The sequence below is a fragment of the Lates calcarifer genome, linkage group LG12 (assembly GCF_001640805.2).
Source record: "Lates calcarifer isolate ASB-BC8 linkage group LG12, TLL_Latcal_v3, whole genome shotgun sequence".
NCBI lineage: Eukaryota > Metazoa > Chordata > Actinopteri > Centropomidae > Lates > Lates calcarifer.
This window is the reverse complement of record NC_066844.1, coordinates 19,992,633-20,018,724: the sequence shown is the minus strand read 5'-3', so window position 1 is coordinate 20,018,724 and position 26,092 is coordinate 19,992,633. Positions and strand designations below refer to the sequence as shown.

Below are 26,092 nucleotides of genomic sequence, written 5' to 3'. Positions count from 1 at the left end.
ACAGGAGTTTACAAAAAAAAAGGTGAAATTATTATGTAGCAAAAAGACATTACTGTTGTCATCAATACAATTCTTGACATGCTATATTGTGCTTTGTGCTACAGAAGTACGGTATTTCTTTTATTTTTATATATATTTCATAAAAAATATATTTGAGAAAAGAACTACAGGTTTAAAGCCTCTTTTGTCTGTTTTCTTACTTGCTCTTGTCAAAACATTTTGAGTTCAGAAAATGAGGAGAAATAGGTGAGCAGGTTTGTGCTTTATGTGTTTTTTTAATCCAAAGCTGAAGCAGACAAAAGTACGGAGCTGAACAGACTCAATGACAGGAGGGGAAAAAAACAAACACATCTGTGCTTCCACTACAAAAAAAAAAAAAGTGTTGAGAGGGATTTAAAAAAAAAAAAAAAAAAAAAAAACGGGGGCGGGGGGGCATTGCCCCAAACATTCAATGAACATTTTTACAGTGAGAGATTTGTAGGTGCGATGCGACAGCTAATGTGGATGTGATTTTACAAAGTGAAGTGGACCAAACTGACAAAAGTAACACAATCATTTCCCATGATCCCCAGTGAGCTGGGAAGTTTCCTGCTGCATTAACAGAACATTGAAGAGGAACCAACCATCACACCCTCTTTGAATGTGATGACAGCTTGCTGGTGGTACGTCAGATTCTGCTCAGGGGAGAGGAACAACAAGTACTCCCTACTTTCTTTTGAATCCTCCAGGCATTGGAGAACACTGGCACTGCACCAGATTAGTCCCACTGAGACTCCTGACAGTTGAGCTGGTGTAACCAACAGTAGCTCTGAATGGCCAATCTGAACCATGTACTCCCTAAAGGGTGCTACGGCACACATAAAAACACACAAACGCTCCCTATTGTTGCTTGACATCTCTCCAACACATTCTGCAGAAATCAACACTTACAAAAAGGGCCTAGCAGTACTTCAAGCTGACAAACACATCTGCATAGCAATAACCTGAAATATAATCTGGCAATGTTATAAATTCTGAAGCATGACATTGGTAAAAGCCTGAACCAAATAGTAGGCAGGGGTTAAAAGCAATTTGCTGGTTTAGCAACACTGAGTAAGGCCTATCCTAAAATGTTCATAAAATCCATGAAAAAATACAGTATCATTGGCTCCTACTCTCCTATGAGCTACATGCAGGAGAAAGACGAGCCAGTTTCTGTTCTTAAACGTGCCAATCCTTCTCTGCCCTAAAACGATGTACCTGAAAAACAAGCATAGGTTAAAACAGGAGAGAGGGGCCATGAGTGAGGTGCTCTGTCTGAATGGCACATGGCCTTTAAGTGAGTGCATAGGCCTCTGTTCGACATTCACAAAGACAAACTGAACCTGACAGACGCTCCCAGTCCAAGTCCTAGAAATGCGCAACCACTTCCAGCTAATCCCAAGAGTCAGGGACAGAGTCCTTACATTCTACTTGTCAGTTCAAAATACATCTGTTTACTTTGCATGTACGTAAAAGAAACCTTCCCTTGCTTTAATTTTTGGGATTTAGCCATTTGATTTAACATTCACAGGTTTTGGGGCAGGAGCTAGAACAGGGCCGTGGGGGTGAAAGAGAACTACTGCTAATGCTAAGGCTTCGTATGTCCTATTCCAACTTTCGAGCCCCTCTGAGTACACAACCTGATATTTGGGAAAGGGGAGGAGAGAGATCTCACCGATTCCCTCACCTCCCCTTTTCTAGAATCTCTTCAATGGTGTAGAAACACAGATCGCCATCCTCCCTGCCAGAGCAGAGTGGTGGCTTTGTTAAAATGGTAGAGTAATAAAAACAAACACTCCTACAAAACATTAGAATTTGCCATGAAAAATAAAACACTGAGAAAATCCATGCAATGCGACTCACATGTCGACAAATTATTGCTTCCTTTTTACAACCTGTGTTTATATGTGCATGCATGCGTGCATCTTTCAGTGGGCAGCGGCCTGTGGGTCCACCATGGCGTTACTGGCTTTCTTCCTCCGTTTCGTTAGCAGTGGATTGGTTGAGTCCTCAATGGTCTTGATCTTGATTTGCTCATAGTCAACCCTCATTGTTGCCAAGGCACTGGTCATTTCCTCCTGAAATATGAAGAGAAGAAGCTCATGAGGCCACTTGCTTTATCCAACCAAAGTCTGTTGTTTTCAAACAGACATCATCACAATACACTGCTTTGCTTGTCAAGCCAATGAAAGCTGCAGCATGGGGTATACCACGTCACTTGCTAAGCTAATCATAGGTATCTTTCTTGATAGCACTGGCAGTCAGACAACAAAGATAATCAAATGTCTGACCTTGACTTCCTCCCATGTGTCCTTCTCCTCCTTTAGTACACGGCTGGTGTGAAGTGGGGTCTGGGGAACCTCCATCGATTGCTTTAAGAAGATCCACAGAAACATCCAAATCATACTTCAGCGTAGGGATATCAGCCACAAAAAAACAGAGTTGAAAAGACGGTATGAAAGCAATCTAGAAAAAATGCTTATGTTGTTACATTGATCCATGGATGATTCATAAACTCTGTGATGGTCATCCTTTGGGTCGGCTCAGTCTTTAGGAGGGTCCTAATCAGTTGTTTAGCTGCGAACACAATTATTATTTACATCAATAAATAGAAAAAAAGTCTTGGCTACTGCAACTGTTGTTCATATCTGACAGATGAACTAGGATGAGGCACACACATACAAATGCAGGCAGGGCTCATTGTTTTCTTCTGAAGTATGTTATGTGAAGTGGAAAAAAGAAGTGCAAGATTTGAGACTGCAGCCAGCTAAAGTTCTGGTGGATACTGCTGCTGCTGGTTTCATCTCAAACGGAACTGTGAAATCCTACCGTGAAAAAGGCAAATGCGCACACCGATAGTAAGGATCGCATGGGTTCTTGAGCAGTGTATTACAGTAAGTACAACCCATCTGGCTCTTTTAATTTTCCACACATATACCTATATAATCCCCCCTTTGATAGATATAGGGCAGGTGTCGGCCAAACCTTCACTATACAGCTTCTCTTTTGATGATTTTATATCACTCAGGAAATAAGACATCACTTTCAATTGCAGTGAATTTGGTGGAAAATAAGCACCAGTTAGTTTCAATTTCTTGGTCAGAAAGTTCAGATCTGCTTGTTCATCATGTTTAGATGTGATGCTTTGTAAAGAGAGCCTGAGGAGGCTTGTCAAACAATAACATTGTGGTCAAATGTTATTTCTGTCTTAAATGAAAGTAAGAAGACTGACACATGACAGGCACTCCTCTGTTTATCAGCCTATTCACTGACTTGTATTTTCACATATTTAGTTTAAAAAGTACTTCCTTCATAAACAGTTCTTCACATAATTTGGTTTTGAATCAGTTTTAGGAAAAAGGCAAAAGTCTCAGTTTACTACATTTAAATGAGTACGTAGCGGTTTACATTTATAGACTTACCTTCTTCTGATACATCAGACCATTCAGGGTTGGGGAACTCATATTGGCCCATCTTGATTCTCTTCTTCATCCCAGGAGAGATGGCTAGACCATGGTTAGAATAAAAAGGAGGGTATCCACACAACCTGGTGACGGTTGAACATGGCAGCATTAGTCACTGCACTCAATCAAGAAGGAGGTGAAGGGATGAGGGAGATTACAAAACGACTGACTTACAAGATATACATGATGACACCCAAAGACCACATGTCACATGACTTGTCATATTTCTCTGGGCCCAGAACCTCAGGAGCTGTAAGTTGAAAGAGAGGAATTACAGAAATGTAATGGAGAGAAGAAAGTCAAAGAGAAATGTGTTAAATGTTCTTTTATACTATCGATCTATAAGCAAGTAGTAGAAGGAATATTTGAGTACTTGAAATCAGTCCTTACCAACATAGTACGGTGTGTAGCAGGGAGTAGCTAAAGAGTTGTGTGAGGTGGTTTCCTTGGCAAAGCCAAAGTCTGTGAGTTTGAGCAGGGCGTTGGGCCTCTTCGAAGAATACAGTAAATTCTCCGGCTGAAAGAATGATTCGGGAAGTAAGACAGAAAAAAAATGAAGAATGTATTAGTTCATCCTTTAAACCCACCTCTCAGATTCCTTTGATTTCTCAATGATGAGAAGGAAAACTTTGTATCAATTTCCTGTGAAAATATAAATTTATGAAACAAACCTTGACGTCTCTGTGAGCAATGTTGATGGCATGCAGAAACTGGATGGCCTCCCCTATGCTCTTCATGATATCAGATGCCTCTGAAGTGAAGAGACAAAACACTCTTTAACAGAGACTGGAGGCCACAGACAGCAGCAAATGTGAATGTCACCAGTAGGGACTGCATAATGTTATGGACCTTACATGTGATTTTTATATTTAAGAGGTGCCAGCTGTGTGCGCCTGTGTGGATGTAGTGGTGTATCTGAACCAGTGTGCTTTATTATCACTTAATAAAATATTACAGTATTCAGTCAACATAAGCTTGTTACCTCTCTCTGTGAAGGCCTGGTCTCCTCTGTCCTGGATTCGACTAAAAAGTTCACCCCCGTCCATGCTGGAAAAAAAGAGGTCAAGATCAGAGATTTTTTAAAAAGATAATGCTTCTGGTGGCGTATAGCACTAACAGAAGTGGAAACACAAAGGGGAAATTGACCTCAGCAGACTCATTTTATTTGAGTAGGAGTGAACTAAAATTAGCAGAGAAAGGCTAATTTGAAACCCCAAACCACCATATGATCAAATGTTATAGCCAAATAAAAAGACTGCTTGTCATGATGCAAGCTCTAGCCTGACTGTGGTCCCAACTGTGAGAAACAACCCACTTGTTTCAAAGCAAAGAGTATGCAGACGTTTTTTTTTTCTCCGTTCCTCTGACTGGTTTGCTGGTAGAGGTGGTCTGTGGTCTGCTGGTTGACCTACCTAGGTGATTACTGTGTGAAACCAACTGAAAGATTAGCTCATACCTTTTGCACACCAGCATAACCATGTGACAGACCTGGTCAGTAAGTAACCTCAACAGCAACAATCACAGGTCAGCGGTAGTGACCAGATGACAGAAACAGTCATTTTCAGGGGTTTAAACTATGGCTGAATATACCTGAAATGCTAGATATGCTTGTTCATTCGCAGCAATTTATTAGCCATACAAAAAACACATAACAGAAAAACTTCAAACATTTTTATGGACATTTCAACTAATTAATACAGTATACATTTCTGTCCTTTGCACACTTTTAGTCTCGGTATGACCAGTACTGGTGACCTATTAAAACTCTTACACAGGAGTTCACCACAGTTTCAGCAGATGTGAAGACAAATCACGTCATCTATATGAAATCACACATTTTCTATGGTGCGGTGATGACGAACAATGATGAATCATAATATTCAGTTTTTCCAATAACACACAAAAATTCAATATGAGACACAGACACTACTGACACACGTTAGTTAGCGTGTGATTGAGAGAGAAAGAGAGATCAACGCCTATCAGCCATAGTACAGGTCAATCGGAAATGCGAGAACATTATGAGCGTAATTCCAAAAAAAATCAAGAGGAAAACAATCATTTCCAGAGCCACAAAGCAGTCAAGCCACACACTGATTTCTACCTAATTACTTTGAGCTCAGTTACTTCTGTGGAAAACAGATCTAAGATTTTCCATTTTCTCCAGAAAATGAATTAAAACAGTTAACGGTTACTGTAACTATCTTTGTACTGGCCTTTTATCTGAGACTGGAAAATGGCGACACTGCACTGATATGACTAGGAGAGTTCTTTGTAAACCCATTTCAGAGATAAATGCATAAATAACTCTATTATCAAAGGGTTTATAATACTGACTTTAGAGCTTAGACATATTTGGCACTTAATCACTTAAATTAAATGACACAAATTGGACTTTATTGAGCAGGAAATTAAGAAGAAGGAGGCTCTGCTCATTTAGGTGTTTGATGCAAAAATCTACTTCAAAAAGCTTGGCATTTACATTGGACCCACTGTAAAGAGCCAACTTCTCATCTGATTTTGGTCCTCAGTGTTTGGTTAGGAGCAAAGGGATCTTGAAGTGCTGAGCTGGGAGTCATGGTCTTAAAGACAAAACATACACTGTGCTCTTGGACTAGCTTTCATGCTTTTTTTGTTGTTGTTTTTTTTTTAATGATCACCAAAACTACACAATTTATAAAATAAATAACTGAATATTACTCACTATTCCCAGATCCACTAAAAGACTTGCACATTTGTAAACAGCATGAGTATTTACTAAGGCACATTCAAAACGAGGGCTTATTGAAAAAGTTACTGGTGTAAACAGGTATTGTCAAATACAAAGTATATGGTTAACGTGAATTCATTTGAGTATGAGAAAATGCTACTTTACATACTTGATGATAAGTTTCATTTAATCATTTTGCTGACTATGACTGTGTCAGTTTCAGGTCAAATCATCAATGCCAATTTTATGTGTGTGTCTATGAGACCAAAGATGCATGAAAGCAGAGACCGATTCTTCAGGCACGTATGTGTTAACGGGAGAGCAGGACCCGCAGACCGTGGGCTGGCTGTGCTAACCACAGCACACTCCAAACTTCTCATAATTAATCACTCGCATTCTGCATACTGAGAAACGGACAGCAGCTTGATGCGGTATATTGTAATATTATACAAGAGCTGCAGTGTGAGTAACCTCCAGCAATGAGGCAGTTCTTCAATTCTGCAAACAGTTTTCACACTGGTCTGACAAGTTTTCTTATGTGGCCAAAGGATAGGAGAGAGATACAATGCGGGTCTCTTGACCCCACCCTTGTTTCTGAAAGTGTCTAGAGGCGAAGTGTGAATTCTCAGCAGAATAGATACTTAATGATTTTGATGAGAATGGAAGTACTAAGATTGCACATCTAGCACCATCACAGCAGAAACACTGTAACACCCTTACACATTTTTATCTACTCTCTTTCACATCTCGTGTACAGTGTGGAAACACCTTGGCAGCAGGGATGATGACATGTACTCACTCAAATATCAAACCGTTAAGAAAAAACCCCGATACACATCAGCTGTTTTTTTTGTTTTGTTCTTTTCGGAAACGGAGTCACAAGTCAAAAAATGTTTCTTTAATCAAGTTGGTGATGCTTTGTTATTTTATCAAATGCATTTTTACAAACTGAACAAAAGTTTACATTTGCACTGATGGTGACAAGGTGCATTAATTACAGTCTCTCTCAGCACTTCGTCTGTATTTGGTGGCTTACAGATTCTTCAGTGTGTTGCATATTGTCATAACTACCTTTGTTATCTAATGTTAAATTACTTGGCCAATATGTTTTCTATGTTACAAAGTCGTTGCCCCTCACTGCCACTCTGACCAAGCCCTCTTGAGTGAGTCCAACTATTTAGTCTCTTAAGTTAAAAGAGAAGTAGGAATAGATTATGCAGCTGGAACTTTCAGACTATCTACAAAGGATAGGGCTAACATTAGTCTATGTTTTTGTTTGTGTGTCTCAATAAGTCCCATGACAAAACCAAACCTAAATGTGTTAGTTCACCTGTCAATACCTTGATTTTCCTTTATTTGCCTTTATTCTAAGGCAAAAGGCCAAAGGTTTGTGAGGTCAAAAGTTTGTGAGGTCACAGTGAACTTAAACTTTAACCTTTGACCACCAAATGCTAATCAGTATATCCTTGAGTCCATGTGAACATATGTGCCAGATGTAGTGAAATTGCCTCCCGCATTCCAGTTATATTGCATTCACAAGAATATGTGGTCACCGTGGCCTTGACCTTTGACCTCACATTTCAAATCTTCACACAATTAAAATCTAATTAGTCTATCTTTGAGTCCAAGTGAAATTCCCTCAAATACTTTCTAGGATATTGCATCCTTGAGGCCAAAAACATGTTTTGTAAGGTCACAGTGACCTTAACCTTTGACCACCAAAATCTAATGAATTCATCACTGAGTCCATGTGAACATTTGTGTCAGGTAATGAAATTTACTTCGTGACATGGTGACCCTTTACACAAGATGGGAAAGAAAATTCAACAGCAAAATACAGGTCATCAGACTGACCCACTTTCTGCTGATTCAGAAGGAAAGTATACCGAATAGATAGATTTCACTGTGATTCTGGGACAGCCTAGTGTGATATTCTAGGAAATGTTTTAGTTTCGTCAGAAGAACTTTTCTTTATTGGCAATTTGTGCTGAGCTCATTTTCTCAAGGAAATTAGTCATCATCTGCAGCCTATTTGCATGTGAGTATGTCGGCAGTCAGGACCACTACCTCTGCTCTACAACATTAACCACAAAACCTAGGTGCACGTGTGACAAAATGGGGTGTTGGTGGTTTGAAGTGCTGCAAGGTGGAAATAAAAAGGATGTGGAAAAAGCCTGTTTAGAGGAAATGGGTCAGTTTCTACTAAGGTCATGTAGAACAGGTTTACAATAAGACCTGGCTTAAATGTGCTTAGAGCAACTTTTATCATAACCATTATCTCACTAGTGTTTAAAGACTCCCACATTCACATATGGTATACACGTGTCAGAAAGAGTATCACTAGTTGTGATTAACCAAGGCCCAAACATGACTGCTTTCACCGACAATGAAAAAGCTTCTCACAGGAAGACAGTGAGATGCAGTCGTTTGTGATAACTGTATTCACCACTCCTTAATGACAGACATTTAAGTGCTTGTGTGTGTGTGTGTGTTACCGCGACTGTGCACTCACCACTCCATGACAATGAGAAGACACTTCCTGCTCTGATAGAGGTTCTCATAGACGTCAATGATGCGCACAATGTTGGCACAAGGTGATGCCCTCCAGTGAAGCTCCACTTCCCTACGGGCCTTTGAACAATCCTGCAGCATCTGGACAGAAGAGCAGAGGGTGAGGCTGATTAACATCAAATATAAACACACAGTAAGTTCATTAACTGTTGCTTCCTTCCTTCCTGCTTGTAAAAAAAATGGATAAAGTGAAAAACTGGACCCCTGATACTCATCTGTTTTATGCTGGGATTAGTCAGGTGTGGCCTAAACTGATGTCTTTTACTAGATTAAAGGAAACCAGAGGCTAAGTAGATGCCACTACTAATTCACATCATCAGTTAACATAAAGGACAGAAGTGCAGTGCTGCCATCAGCTGGGAGAAGATTGAAAAGATGTTCTTTGTTTTTCTAATCCAGTTTTAAGTGAATGTAGCACCCCCTGCATGTGACACCAGGTCAATACACCATTAAACAACAGCACCATCAATTTAAATGATTTTTTTGTTATAATACATTTATCTATTAACTGCTCAGAATCACACTCAGCTCACCACCCTACACCAGCAAGTCAAACCTGAAGGCCAGTTGCAGAAAAATGTCTCTGAAACATTTATAAATTCAGCATGTGGCTCAAGGACACTCAGGAACCTTAGCCTTATGGTGTCTGATGACTCAGGCCTTATGGCCAGGTGTAATTAAATTCAGTACTACATTGCTCTATATACGGAATTTAAACAAGCTATTTGTGCACCTGCATTAATGAAAACAGCCAGAATGTGTATTAACAATTCATAACCAAAAAAAATGTTTTGAAAAATGTGACAACTTTTTTTTTGGAATAAAACTAGGTTACCTAATGATATTCATCTGAGCAAAGAATGAGTTTTTGAAACTGGGTATGATAAAGCGGAACTTAATCTGGACAGGGTCATGTATTATGGCCGTCCCAGTTGTAAATAACACAGCACATGCCATGGAGATTGTCACAGGAAACTTGTAGACTCCCTTACAGTAGTAAAAAAGTTGCTTAGTCAAATATAACTTCTGAACTATGAGCTCCAGCCTGTCTCACAGAGTAAATATAAGATAATCATCTTCATAACCATCAAGTCCACCAAGCAGGAGAAAGTATAGATTATATGGTTTTAAAAACAATACTGAAATGAGAATTTATCTGAACTTACAAAAAACTTTTCCTTTTCTTAAAAATACTTCAACTACACACAGTAGGGTTTTCTACTTTTCAAAAATACAGCTGCTCAAAGTATGTTGTGAGGTAGTTACAATTTAATGTTGAACAAGCACCTGTGTTTGTTTATAGACTTAATTATATGACACAGAATACAATTCCACATGTAAAATCCTAAGAATATCCTTGTCAGTCAGTGGAAAGAATTCAGCCTTGTAGCTCTGACAATGAGCCATCGTCTGTCCATCTCATTGTGTATTACATTCCAACCCTTCCCACGGTCACAACACAACAGTGGGCTTCGTTCCAGCGGGCAATGAGAGCTGGGCGAGCCAGAGTGTCCAGTCTGCTGTCAGGCCTGGCACACAGGACTGTCAGCACCAGGTTACTCAGAAAAACCGGGTTACACAGGATATCAGACAATATGATTACTTGCACTGTGTCTGTTTCCTGTAAATCGACAGGTCAATAATGAGATTTCTCCCCTACCTGCCTTATTTTAGAAGCATTACTTACTTGTAATAACTGCATTTGTGATAAAAGACACTGTTTTCAGATTTTGTTTGTGTGGGTGGGTGGATACTAGAAGGCTAATGAAACAGTGAGAGGACAGGCAAAGCTGTGTCTCAAAGTTACAAACTGTAAAGTTTTCAGAGATGGAACACATGACTTTAGATGACTTTTTAGACCCCTCAAAGCTTCTCTGCATGCAGTTATCTTGAATATGAGGATGTATTGTTGGTGGTGTAATGATCTCACCTTTCATCCGGTCCCTGTGCTGTCACAGGGATACTTGTGATGCTGTAGGATACTGAAGTCTTTTTCATGTGCATGCGTATATGGAAAAATCCAATTAGAAACCCCACATTTACATGTCTGAGAAATCAGCTTTTTCCAGGAGAAATCTTACTGGGCAAGTCAGGTTTCCCTAATCCCCTACCCCGGTTACAGAAACCAGGTTTCTCACAAGATGATTTAGAAATCGGGCGACTTCAGAAAGACAAGAGTTTGTTGTGTGTGTAAATACACTGACAGCTCTAACCTGAGTCCTCCACCCACCTCCAGTCAATGCCTAATTATGACCTTTCACTCAGTCCACTGAAAGTACTCCACCCAGTTCAACCAGGACACACTTAAACCTGCAAAGTGCCTGAGCTCAAACCCACCTTAGCTGAAGCCAGAAAGTTCTCTATTCATGCTCCAGTTTCAGTATGAAACAAGTCAAAGTTGTTGTAGAATCATGACAGCAGTCCAGGGTAATATACCATTATTGTAATGGATTTTCATTTAAATTAAATTACCCCAAGATATTGAAAAACATTTTATGCAACAGTTAAAGCAGTGCATTATTATCACTGCTTGGTTCAAAACAGACAGGTCACATGAGGATATATTTATGCTATGACTGCTTGTAAAGCCAAACTGATCACTGTCTGTGATCATTAACAATTCAAATGTGTCCAGACTTCTCTGTCATCTACATTTCTTATAGCTTTAGACACTTCAGCAGATCTTCATTATACTGTGTACAAAGCCAGCATGGTCAGCAGTAAAAGGTTTACTATGCCCCTCACAGCAGTGTAGAGTTCAGGCACAGGTTTATTTTTACACTCTTGTTTTTAGATTCATAATTATACTGATTCAATGTTTCTCCGCATCACTCTTGCATGCCAGGATTTTGAATGCTTTATTATTTTGATTACATTTGGATTAAAGAGTTCACTGCAGGCAGCTCTGTGATTATGTAGCTGACTTTCTCTCTGTGGTGCAGCATTTTCAAGTTTTGTCCAAGCTGGCAGCTATCAAGTGCTGACAGTCAGCTGGCAAACAGCTGTCTTTTTATTGGAAAGAGCTACCAAATTATGTTTTGACAAGATCCATTTTTGCAACAACATAGCTTGTTGCGATTAACGCTGTTAGTTAGCAAACACAAAAGTGATACTACGTCTGCCTTCTGTGTGTGAACTCATGACTGTAGACAAACTCATAAAGATGAAGGTAATGGAAATACAACCTACAAGAGAGAAAAAAAGGAGGATATTATGAAAAAAGAAAGTACTGACAGACAGTGGACAGACAGGAAAAACAAGACCTCACACATGAGAGATAACATACAGATTTGCACTTCTATACTCCTATAATCTCAGTGACAGCATGCTGTTGTACTAAGATTTATGTAATGAGTTAGCTTTAGTAGTGACTATTGAATCTATGTGCTGACATGTTACAAAATACATTAACTCTTCAGATGAGAGGCAAGGGACTCAGGAGTGACTGACTGACCAATAAAAAGTGACTGTCTCTGTTGCCAGGAAGAGCTGGTATGGCGTAGTGCTGTATTACTCTTGGCTTTATCTCATCACTGAACACACAGCACAGTTCAACCACCCTTTGGGGCAGAACAAACAAGGGTGGGTGTTACTTCCTGCGTCACAGCAGTGAAAACGCCCCAACGGACACATGAACCTGTGGACTGGACATAAACACTACAGGCATAGGACAGAGCTGATGCTCTGTAATCCTGGGACACTGACGTCTACAATGTTCTGACATAATGGCCAAGATTTTGGAGGCATTTTACTTTTTCAGTGATTCTCACGATGAAACTAAGGTACAAAATCTATTATTGGAAATGTGAGTATTTATGGGCCTCTCAACTCTTAAAGGACCTCTCAACTTCCACCTACTACAGATATGACAGAAGAAAACATCAATTAAAAAAGTTTAACTCTGCAGGATTGAACAAGTGTTTTCTGCATTATGAAATACTGAAAATGGCACACAGGCAGTTGCAGTGTTCCACACAGGCTCCAGCAGGCTTGGGTAGCATCCAGCAGGGCTGTAACAATGTAGAGAAAGAAAATAAAATTTGCCAGTTTTGCTGTAAATGTAAAACACAACAATTGCCACTGATTCACATCAGACTGCAGCTCCATGGTCTCATGGCATCAGTGTAGATCTCTTGTTCTATCTTGATTTTCATGTCACAGAAACTGACCTGCGCAGGGTCCAAAATGATTTTGATGGACACAACTGGCAGAAAAGTTGTGTTTTGTTTTTTTAATTGAGCAAATAATAAATCTTTTTAAGTGCTGACTTTTTGCCATTGCTTTTTCTTCTTCTGACAAGTCAGAATGCCTGCGGGGAAAAGGTCCCATGTAGAAAATGTAGAAGGCATGAGCTAAACTGATTCAACTAGAAGCTAAGTTTAATTTAGAATATGTAACTAATGATATAACATGTTTTCAGTAATAATAGATCAACATTAGCAACTGTTGTTTCCAATTTTCGTCATTTTGGAATTTTGCCACTGCAGTTCCTATCACTACCGACACCACTGTTGACATCAGGATAGAGTAGATGGACATATGTTACTGTATAATCTGTAACACACGTGTGTGTCCAGCCAGGACCATCACCAGATGGGTGTACAGGTCATGACATCCTCTTACATCCCCCCTATCTTTTATTTGACACTGACTGGCTCACTGTTAGTGCCACTGTTTGGGGGTTGTTTTGTGATGAATGGTGATTCAACATAGGTTAGACTTCAAACATTTTCCCAAATCAGCAGCAAATTAGTAGCTCAAAGACACTGCCTGCCTGTAACTGGAATCCCAACAAAGTCAAAAGCATTACACTGGGTCCACACATGGAAGTAGATAGCCAGATAAAGTCTTTTAAACATCTGTTAGTGTGGGATGATGGAGAGCAGTGGCAGATCAGGTGGTAGAAGTACTGGTTAAATGTCTTATTGCACATTTAAGACCACAAATCAACACACATAAATAAAGTAAGACACATCACTTACATCAACTGACTACAATAGGCTTCCATAAAATGCTATTTCTTTTCTACTCACTGCTAGCCAATAGCCTTGTGGACTTCATACCAACTACAAGGCTGTGTAAACTGACATTACTAACTAATAGGCGACAATAAGAGTCATTTTGGATTGCTCTGTTCCGCACAGGGAAGTTTATGTGATGAGATTACTCAATTAATACATTAATTGTTAACCTGATGTCCAACTGTCAAAGTGGAACTGAAAGGTTGACAAATGTGCATGTATGTACCGGAAAAAAGAATCATGTACCAAAAATAATGTAAGCACATCTAAATATAGCAGACTTCCCTTCACAAACAAAGACTTCACGCTGTCTTTTTAACACATGCGCAATTACACACGCACATGAGTACACACCCCCGTCACCTCTCTGCTGGTGCTTGTGTGACTGCATGGCCCCCCATCTGCTGTTGGCCCTTTGAGGCTAAAGACTAAAGCTTAGGGAGAAGGAGGGAGATAAGGGGGGGCCAGATGGGCACACAATACACTTCCTCCAGCCAAGACAAAAGCCCCCAAGCCCAGGGCAGGACAGTGGGAGGTGGGATGGGGGAAAAGCTTAAAGAGCACCCATCCTCCACCTGCCGCTCGTGAGCCAAGAAAAAGCATAATGTCGATATAGTGAAACCAGAAAAAAATACCACAGTGAGGGTGATAGGGCAGTGATATTCTGTGGAAAAGAGAGAGTATAGGGGGGTGACAGGTTAAGCTTGGCTCAATCAGAAAAGCCCTTTAACCTGACAAAAAGGGTTAAACAACAATCTCTCTCTATATGCGTGTGTGACTCAGTGAAGCAGCAAACATGTTTGTGTGTCCATAGGACATGATCTGATTAAAGACATCTGGTAGACCTCACAAGACCATCACATACCCGTGTGTGTGTGTGTGTGTGTGTGTGTGTGTGTGTGTGTGTGTGTGTGTGTGTGTGTGTGTGTGTGTGTACACTTACTTTGTGAGGACCAGTGTGAGTTTTAGTTTGAGACCTCAGGAGAGAGAACATTTTGGCTGGCTTTCACTTTCTAGCACACTTTCAAAAAGCTTTTTGAGGGTTAAGACTTTAGAGGTAGGTTTAGGTGTGTGCACAATGCATATGAACAAATGTGCTGTAACCTGTGTATAGTACATTTTTAAGTTTCAGCGATGCCTGAAATCTATGAAATCTGTGTGCTTAAGTTCAGTCAATCAGACTCATGTTGTTAACACACAATGTTAACACTGTTTATGTGGGTACAAAAGGAAACCACGTAAATTTAGTGCAATGGCGGTGTGTTCAGACTGCAGGTGAAGTGAATTTTGACATGACTGCTTATAAAGCTGACACAAACACAAAAAACTACACAGAGTTGGTTCATACGTTCCTTGCTAGCTACAGCTAACATGCTGCATGTACTGTCAGCATAACAGGCTGTTTGGGGCAAATAAATAATGGGTGTAAAAACACTCCAGCTGTCAATTATGCCACTAACATTAGGTGAAAAATTATTTTACATTTAGTTTGAACACACCTCTGAAAAACAAGATGTCTGTGCCATGAAGATATTATCAGTCAGAGTAAAGCATCGGTCATTACTTGTGACAGCCAACCTCACAAGACACATAACTAGCTTGCAGATGAATATCTTTAGCCAGCAGGTGTCCCAGTACACAACATACATTTATGAAAAAAAAAAAGAGAGTAGCAAGGGGGAGGAAGTGAGAGAGGTCTACATCTGTACGGCACCCAGAAGCAGCTGTCTCACTTCCTGATACAGACTGGAAGACGTGCACAGAAACAAAGTGGAGAGGGAGTAGTCTTTGAGAGGAACTGCAGAGTTGTCATGGAAAAAGACAGATGGAGATAATAAACAGATAAGCATTGCTCAAGAAGTGAAGTAGAGATTACAGTCATGTGGCAAATTTTTGACAGTCTCTACCTTGATGCCTCCCTTTGAGCTGGCCTCACTAACACCTCCCTTCTGACACCTTATGATTCATGGTGTGAATCCCCCTCTGCGCCTCATGTAACAGATGATACTTGATTCTTCACTGTACAAATACAAAGAGCGTGCCGTGTTATCAGCTGCTTCCCAAGGACAGGAGGTTAACATTGTAAGCCAGTGATTTGGCCTTTCACTTGGTCGTGTATGTGTATATTTGCAAATATGCACAGTATGTTTTCGGACACACAAACTAAAGAAAAACAGGGAAGCCCAACATGCATCAGTTGCCAGGCGACCAACTCAGACTTCAGGAAAAAAGTAAAGTAAATTGAGTCTTATTTTACTTTCGTTTTTGTACTGATTAGACAACCAAGGTATAATGTGTTAATTAGAGATGTCTTTATTAGTGAGCTTTAGAGGTGCTAATAGGTGGATTCTGATTCCTTTCTACAGGCTAGCGGTTTCTGCATTGCCAGTCTTGACGCTAAGCTAACCAGCAGTTGGCTCAGCTACTCATTCACTGTACAGATATTAGTGAGGCATTGATTTTCACATCTAACGCTTGTCAAGAAAGCAAATAAGAAAGCAAATAAGCTTTCAAAGCAAACTAGTACCTGTTTACTGGTAGTCAAACTATTAAAACCCACTGTCTCTTCCACCATGTTAGAAGCTAAAAGACACCAGTGTTACAACAAATTAGCCAATTAAACTAATTAGGTGATCAATATAAATTTAATCAATAGTGACTTTCATAATCGAATTGTTTACTAAAATTTTGTGGAAAAATACCCAGAGTAAAAATGATAAAAGTAAACTCATTGTAGCCACCAAATTTGACTTCAAATTAGTGTGATTATGCAGTCTTTTGGTTAATATTCATATAAGAGTAACAGAGCATGTAGTGGGCTGGATGAATGAACTTTGGAAGGGAAAAAAACATGCACTTCCCTTAACCGTTAACACCAATCAGCACTATTCAACTGCTTTGCTTCCTCATTGGGGAACTGATCATGAGACCCTCGCAGAAAAAAATGTGCACACAAAAAAACAGCTGGGAGAGACCATTTCCAGCCAATACATGAAAAGTAAACTTTAAATTAAAGTTACATCTATTTACAGCTTGTTGAGGAATTGACAACCATTCATAAATGAGTGAGACAAAGCGCTGCATCAGCTGGGAAATTACTCTGTACTACAGATACACTTGGCTAGCTAGTTTTAGGTCCATCTATAAACAACCACAATACCACATCCTTCCAACTACGCTTCCCTCAACAGAAAGGGAGGCAACAGAAACAGACAGGTCGATGTGTGGGTGTGGGTGGCTACTGCACCCAATCACAGAGCATATAAATTACAATCCACTAAATCATATTACGTCAAAAGGAGCTTACAGCACTGAGATAAATGTTTATCAAAGGAGCTTTTACTTCAGCTAATCTGTTTGTTTGTGACAAATGTCAAGTTCCTGATAATCTGAGGGGAGAAATAAGATCTTAATGAATTGGGTGAGTTTAGCCCTAACTTTGCTCAACAATACAGATTTATATCACCAAAGGCTGTAGTACAGATCCCCAGATCCCCACTGATCACAGTCCAGCGTGTATTACCTATGACCACTGCAGCCACTGGACAAATGAAATACAGCACAGAAATCCGAAGACAACAATGTCTCTTGAATAGACAATGAACAGGTTTTTTTGTTTCTGCTCCTACTACTATGGCTACTGGCCAAGTAACAAATAAACAGTCCACTCTCCCTGAAGATGTGCACCTTACATATTCATCTACTCAGACTCAACCCACAGGCTTGTACAACACTTAGTCAATATGACTTTCCTAATCAAAACATTCATGTATGGCAATCAGAATGAGAGACCAAGACATGATTTCCTTACAATAACATCACTACGTCCAACATGAAGTTCCAGCTGACCAAAGTGATAATTTGTTTAATCAAATTCTTTAGTGTTTGATTCAAATAAGGTACTTCAAGGTAAAAATGAACACGAGGACAAGACTGGATATCTGTAACAAGGGACATGGCAATTCATAAAACACAGAATCCAATAAATTATGCTAAACGTTCTAGGACTGCAACTAATGATTATTTTCATTACTGGTTAATCTGAACCAAAGATATCCAGTTTAATGTCATATACGACAGAGTAAAACATCAAATTCTCATATTTGAGAAGCTGGCAATGACTAAAACAACAGTTTCAGTTTGCATGAATGGACCAAGTTGCAATCAATTACACAGCTTATTACGGCAGCTGTAAAAGTTCCTCTTTGTGTTGGTGTCTCAGCGTAACTTTTTATTCTGTACTTGTGAAGCACACTGGGCTCTGTTTTGCTTGAAATGACTATGACTCTTAAAGGTTTCAACTCCATTTTACTCTGTTCTGCTAACTGCAACCCATCTCCACAATGCCATGAAGAATTAGGCTTCAGTATCTTAATACATAAAAAGGCACAGATGTATCTCCCCACCTCAAGTATTTCTCTTCAGAGTAGGATATCTATTAACTGCTGTAGAAAACTGTGAGGATAACCTCCCAAAACGATATTCCTAATGTCCCAATAAATGAAACACTATGACAGTATTTGCAACATATGAACTGCAACTTCAACTGCCAATATTGTCATGTCAATTTTGCTCCAGCTAAAGATACCACCCCCACAATCAACAACTATTAAAAATGGTCACAGTCACACAAACCACGATGCAGAGGCAAAACATTTTCCACAACAGGGCAAAATGACTGATAATGAATTTTATGCTGAAAGCAGGGGGATTTTGCTCTTGCTCAAGCAGGTAATCAGTGGCATAGTGGAATGATGAGTAAGTACTCCTCCAGCAATGACCAAAGATTTCTTAGAGATGCCACTGTCATCAGGGTATAGATGAAAAAAGGAGTGCAGAAGCAACTCAAAGAAGGCCACCACAGAACCTCTTCCTTCCTCTCTCCCTCCCTCCTTTTCCTTCCTTTCTCTCACCATCTCATGATTGAAGAATGGGCCTAGCTCTTCCTCTGTATCTCTACAATAACCTTTAATCAGACATACTGACAGTGAGTGCAAAATTCAGAGGGGCTCACAATGTGTGGGTGTTGGGTATCAGTGAAAAGCACCATTCACGATTTAAGCAGAGTCAAGATTCTTCTGCTCTATAGTAGTCCAAGAGGAAATTTTTAAAAATACAAACTCCATTGACAGGAAAAAAAATCATTTAAACTGGCCAGTGGCTCCAGTTCCTCTTTTCTTAGCCAACCCCTGACAGGTGTGTTTACTTCACTGCAGAGAAACGCACATCTTTCCAAATTTCAGGAAGCGCAACTTCAACGACTCACAAAATGTGGCCAAAATACTTAGTCAGTCTGTGTATGATTACATCACCTTAACGGCAAACACACACTGAACTCCTTTCCAGATGAGGAAAACTAGACTTGGGGAGTCAGTGGTGAACCCACACTCTCTTACAAAGACTAAAATCTGTTTTTAAAAACCCTTTGTTGTTCATCACTTTAACATGTGCTTGTGAGCCTCAATTTCTTGGTCTGTTGATTGCACTTAGTAAACTGGTAACTGCCAGCTTTGTGCAATAAACCAGCAGCCTACCACATCATGTAAACAAGAAACTCAGTTTCCTTAAAGGGTAACTCCAGTATTTTTGAACATTGGACTTATTTCCAATTTTTTTGGGTGTAAATGATTGATAGAGACAAAAATGGTTCAATTATATTGGGTTATCTTTTAATTAAGGTCAGGAGTTCAATATTTAAGTTCACTTAAAGGTTTCTGAACAGTAGTCGGTTCATGTGTAGAGTTCAAATGAAAAAAAGAAAAATGTCTACAGGACATGCAAGTCAGACTTGATCCCAGTGGTCACTGTATTTACAAATAGAGATACAGTTTTTATGATGGTTGTTCAGTTTTTAAAGAGATAAACAGCCAGACTTTCTCACAAAACACAAAACAGTCATATATTTCAGGCACACACAGAAAAAAAGACAGAGGTCTTCAAGAAACAAAATGCTTTTTACTGACCATTTAGCCATTCCCTGTGGGTTAGTTTCAATTACCACACAGATTGCCACCAACTATAAATACACAATTGTAGTATCTCATAATAATAATGTATTCGTTCATTGATATCAAGCTCAACTTTCCTCGTGTCATCATGTGACTTAAATGAAAAAGCTGATGATTTGCTCACTCTAATCACTGGGGAGCTTGACATATCCACCTTTACAAAGGTCTCTTTAATTTACAGTTACTTTAGCTAGCTAATGTAAGAGAGGGAGGGAGAGAGTGAGAGAGAATCTTCTGTAATAAAAAAATAAATTAACCTGCAGTCCATACAATACTTCTGCCGCCGCGCAATGCAACATTATCAGGCAACACAATGTGTGGCATTAATGTGCAGCTTCAAGACGGAACACCTTGTACCGTGAACTACATGATTCCACTGTTTATCATACCAACGTTGAGCCTAAAATGATTGCCCCCAAGCTCCAAAATGACATTCCAAAGTTGTAAAATCATGTGGTGTTTTGGCATCTGGTATGCCTTCAAACTATCTCATGTATTTTCAATTTGAACTTTGTGAAATAACTTCTTTTTCTTACCCATAGATTGTAGTGCAAAGGGACACACAAATTCAGTCCTATTTTCAGTCCTAGCCTAATTGCTCCCAATAACCTATTTTTTTGGTGTGCATGTACAGTAAATGTAGTCACTGTAAGACAATACCTGCAGATGCTTCACACCATTTAAGAACGTGCGCTTAAGAGGCAGACCAATCAACACGGAAAGGTACAAAGCTTTGTCTCAGACAGAAAGCACAAAGTAAAAGCTATTGATTCTGTCTGACAGAATTAAGTATGATGCATTACAGGTGGTAAAATATTATTATTATTCGATACTTCAGGATTTCTCTGTTTCTCTACCACTGTATCTTTCCTACAAACACAGACACTCACTTATTCAGCTGCATTGTTAGCATAAAACTTGGTTCAAGAGACAGGTAAAAAGTTTCACAAAGTGATGTCACCTTGGGACACACTGGCAGATTCCTAGTCCTGGCATCTAATGCAATCCTAATGAATAGAAAAGATGACTTAGGGCTGACTCAGCTGACGTCAGTGACGGGAACAACAAGGGCATTAGGTCATTCAATGAAGGCATCAATCTGTATGCCTACAGTCTGTCACAAGAGTATGAGAATTTTAAACAGTAGGACAGGCAACTGAAATGCGTAGAATGAAGTATATACAAGCCCTTTACAATCACATCACTTAGTGGCCTTATCTGACATATAGAGACTTATTTGGGTGCTGACATCAGAGAGGGAACTCACAGATGCTGTTGGTCCAGAAGTTCCAACACTGAAATATTCACCACACATTGTTATGTGTAGTTATGCTGTTATCCAAACAGTACCAGTTCCAGTAACTCTCCTGTAGCTCTGATAAGTCGTGGCATTTTCCTGCTGCTTCTCTGGTTTTAAAGAACCTGTGTCTTTTCTCTCTCACCTGTCCACACACAGAGTCACCTTTTCTACCCTCTTCTTGACCTCCACCTTATCCCCATATCAAGAATATATTTCTATTTTTGTACTAGTGCCACCGAATTTTGGTATCAAAGACTGAACTTTATTTTGAAATCATCAGTTCTAAATTTCTAATAATTACTTTCTGTAAAACTAGATCACATTTCCTTTACGTTTTGGGAGTCTTAATGAGAATTTTAAATAAGGTTCAATAAGATTAAGTGAAACTTTTGTTTATAGTAGTGACCCCAATGATTGATTGGGGTCACTACTATAAACAATAAACAATAAACAATGATTCTAGCAGGTTGAGTAGATAATGGCATAGAGACAGCATCAGTTTTTATGAATGAAATTCTATTTTCATTATTGTGTCATAAAATCTTTAAATATGCTTTGTTTTTAAGAATACATTTCATAATGTTTACACAAATTTATGTCTGATTTTCACTGTTAGCAGAGACTGTGATCTGCACTGTAGCTCCATAAAGTTCAATGATAAACCAGGGAATTACACTGAGTATATAGAATATTTAACAGGTTAATTTGAGCTCTCTTCCTCTCCATATGCACGCTCTTTCTCTCTTGATTGTGCACAGTTGCACGTTTTCTCTTTCTCTTCCTCCATCGTTTTTCCTCATTCCTGCTCCCTCTCTCACTGACAAGTCAGTCGCATGATGTTTAAATGTCTGTATCACTTAACTGATTTTAATTCCTGAGAAAAATGCCAGTTGTTCAAAGTCAAGTAGCTTAGAACCCACATCCAACCCTGATTCCCCAGAAAAATATTTTTAATAACACTGTAAGATCAGTGAAGTGCAAACATTTGTGTGGTGGGTGGCTTTGAACAGTCTGGACATTTGAGCTGGGCGGAATAGGAGCTGAAATCTTTAGCTGGGAGAGGTTTTTAGCTGTCTGCAAAGAATTTCAAAGAGATATGTTTAGATGTTTAATTGCTTGCCTGATAATGTCAAAATGCTGCATCATCAATTTTTTGCGAGCTCGCAATACTCAGCATGCAGATTCCCCATCTTTAATCTTAGTACACTGCAACTATACCTCACCGGAGTTAGAGTGCAATGATAGAAGTTCTCCTCATCTGACAAACCAGCAACTTCCAACTGGCTTAAGCATTGGTACTGTCCAACAAAAAGACACTTGAGCAGGACAATATGGTGTAGAATACAAAATTACTTTCCATGTTTAATCCTACTTATTCAAGACTTACTAACAAACACATGGCTCACCAACACACAATACGACACAAAACAGGTTTGAGTAAGAGTGCGTGTGTGTGTTTACTCTGTGTTTGATACACACACACACTCTTGTGAAGAAAGCTGTGACCTGGTTATTTAGACTGAATTTCAGTTTGAACCACCACACAGGATGCTCCTGGGCTGTGATTCACTTAGGGAAGAGTTTGTGCAACAGTCATTTGACCAAATGTTACATCCCAATCCCTTCTATAGCAATAAATAAAAACTGAATTATCTTACAGTAAAAAATGTCTTCACAGGGTCACGTCTGAGTCACCTGTGTGTGTATATAACTGCTGTGACGTTTGTCCTTTATCAATCATTGACCAATACAGAAAGTGATCTGTAAAGGTACTTCCTGAAACAACGGTGTCACTTTAAAGCCAGCCCTGAGCTTTCTCTAACTAACAAGTTACAGGGGAGCACCTTAATTTAAATCCCAAGAACAAACAGAGGGCTGAAACCACCAACCGACATTTACTCGTATCTTATCGCAGTAAATAGTGATATGCAAAACAATTACAACACATGATTCAGAAATGTTTGAGCAGATTGAGAAACTATTTTAACATCACATAGCCTGCCCAGCAATGTGCTGTGGACTCCACCATTCACAACACTCTGCAACACCTGTGATAAGAGCAGAACATTGCAGCTGAGATGGTGGTGTACCTGTTGTAGATTAATACACAGTCTGCATTTAAAACACTTGTTGTCTCAACTTGAAATTTGAGAAATCATTTTAACCTACATGAGGAATTTAAATCACAGACCTCCTGCTAATAACTGATAAGCAAATATGTGGTTGTTTTTTTTTTTTTAAAGAATAGTCATGGTCATTCATGATAAACACTAAAAAGGTCAATCACAAGTCAATCATAAAGAAGAAACTTTACCTGCTGATTGATTCTCTCAATAAATCTAACTATCGACCAGTCAGTCTGTAAAATGTGACAACGTTGTGAAAAACACTGGTTGTGTTTTCCAAAAGCTGTAGGTAATGTCTTCATGGTTTGTGTTTTGAGTGACCAACAGGTCAAAATGTAAAAGGTATTCAATTTATTATCGTAGAGGAGTAACAAAAGAGTAAGTATTCACATTTAAAAATCTTAAAACAGTGACTTCTTGGCATTTTTGCTTAAAAATGGAAAATTGGGAAAGTACACCTGAAGTTAATGTAATCCATTATTTATGAACTTGTGTATTGCCCCTGGTGACTTGGGCTATTCTACAATTTTAAACATTTAATTTGCAGTCTTTATATCCTACTAATGACAAACTAAATAATAAAAAAAACACATTAAAAATGACTTAAAGCAATGAATCAGTAATCAAAATATTGCAGGTTAATTTTCTGTCTCTTTACATACAATATCAGCTCTATCTATTTTAGTGATATCTGAGATGAGATAGTATGGACTTCCTCACAGCCACTGCAAGCAGTGACAGTTCCAGAAACCCACAGCTGGACACAACACATCCACTAGAATCACTCTATTTAATATAGTCTATTTTCCAGGGCGCCTATGTCTCAGTTCTGCACTGACTCAACAGCCGTGACCTCTGCCCGGTTTATTTGTCACATATAACCTACCTTCAATGCATACTTGTCTCCAGTCTTCTTCTGAAAGATTTCAAGCACCTTCCCATTGATGCCCAGACCCAGCACCTGGCTGGTCACCTTGTAGTCGTCTGTGATGGCGTTCTTCTTGATCTGTAAGGTGGGTCTGGCATTGAAGGGGAGGAACTGGCCTGTAGGATTCTGCTGCCCGGCCGGGTTCTGCTGCCCCGCCGGATTGGGAAACAGTGGCTGGTTCTGAGCGTTGGACAGCATGCTCTTAGTCAGGGCTGAGAGATGAACAACAGCCACCTCTCAACGATTACTCCTCTGCCTTTCACTTGTAACACAGGACCGAGTCCTCTTCTGGGGTTAGCTGGCCTCTGACAAACTATTCGCTGTGTAGCAGCCAGGCCCGAGAAATAACCGTCAGTAGTTTTCACGTTACAGGTTAACAAAGTCACTTAGATAGCCGACAAAATGCTAAATTAGCTAGCCGTTAGCATGCTAGCGCGGTCCAATTCTTGACCTATGATTCTCAGCTAACAACTCAGCTATCGCTTAGCCTATCCATCTCCGGTGGTGTCCGCCGTCCACCGGTTCCTAAAAGAGCACTTCGTGAACTTTTCTAAAACATCCCATAAATCGGCTAAAGTGTTGGCTTTCTAAATTAGTAACGTAAAACCTGGCGAATGAAGTCATAAAACGACAAAACACATTCAACGAAAGACAGACAACAGAGGGCAAAAACTCCGATACCAGTAGCACGCCAAACACACTTCACTCCCCGACGGACAGACACCCAGCCGGAGCAGGTTTTACTGCTGACGTCAAGGCCGGGGTTTTTTCGGCACTTAAAGGAGAAGTACAACGGAGGAAACGACGGGATTTATATAACAAAGCAGAAATTGACACACATCTGCATAATAAGGAGGAAAAGTTAGAACCTAATTACTTTAATGTAATCATAAATAACCATCGCTTTTGGCTGTTATTCCTGCATATACTTAGGTTGGCCTTATCATCCTCAAGCACTTAACTAAAGTACTAATTTGAGGTACCTGTATCTTACATCTCTCAATGCTGCTTTATGCTTCTAGTCCACTGTAATTCAGAGAGAAATGCTGTGCTTTTTGCTCCACTACATTCATCTGAACACTACAGTTACTATACTTTACAACTTGCACATTTACATCGGCTACAAGACTTAAAAAACATAAAGTATTGTACATGCATAAACATTCATGTTCATTGCATAACTGAATTCTGTTTCTTGAATTATTATAATAATTACAATTACTTGACAATTAAATGAAACAAGACATTTGAAGGTGTCAGTTTGGGTTCTGGGTAACTGTGATGTGCATTTCTCACTATTTTCAAGATCCATCGAGACAAATAAGCAGCAGATTAATCCATAATGAAAATAGTAATTAGCTGTTACAGTTGTTAAAAAGTAAAATGCTGTTTACACAACAATGTATTCGTAATAATAATCCAGTATTATAATATTTGATAGTATGACATTCACACTTTTTCTACATTGAGCCCTTTTACTTTTGATACTTTGAGTACATTTTCCTGAGTATACTTCTTCAGTGCAATATATATTTGTGATGGTGTATTTTTCACAGTGCAGTATTGCTATTTACTTAAGTAAGGGATCTGATTACTTTCTCCACCACTGAATTGCCCTACAGGCCTTATGAAAGGAAAATTCAACTCCCCACACTGGTGACTTGAAATCAGCAGATTAACCCTCTCTGCTGTTCTGTAGAGACCCACTTACAATGTTTTGATAGTAAAAGAGAGAGAGGGACAAAAATAGACCCAGTAATCTCTGACCATAGGTTACCTCAAGGTTAGTGAGCAATGCAGTTTTTCCTGCCGGCTTTTCCTGGTTAAAACTGAATTTTGATTGGTTTAACATTACAGTTTTTAAAGTTTTTCTTCAGTTTTGTGACTTCACAAAGACAGGCGAGTCTCTCCATTGGTAATGTGAAACACAACTATTTAAACTT

General features: G+C 39.3%; 1 protein-coding gene across 1 annotated transcript; it reads right to left on the bottom strand.

Annotated features, from left to right (window-relative positions):
• Window positions 1-255: 255 nt before the first annotated feature.
• Window positions 256-24,889, bottom strand: mapkapk2a (MAPK activated protein kinase 2a). The gene is made up of 10 exons (XM_018686738.2): window positions 24,108-24,889; window positions 8,708-8,847; window positions 4,468-4,532; window positions 4,157-4,236; window positions 3,876-4,002; window positions 3,660-3,735; window positions 3,444-3,568; window positions 2,513-2,598; window positions 2,313-2,393; window positions 256-2,099 (listed from the first exon to the last, which is right to left on the bottom strand). The coding sequence occupies exons 1-10, from the start codon at window positions 24,345-24,347 to the stop codon at window positions 1,950-1,952; spliced, it is 1,170 nt and encodes a 389-aa protein (XP_018542254.1). The 5' UTR covers window positions 24,348-24,889; the 3' UTR covers window positions 256-1,949.
• Between the last annotated feature and the right edge of the window lie 1,203 nt (window positions 24,890-26,092).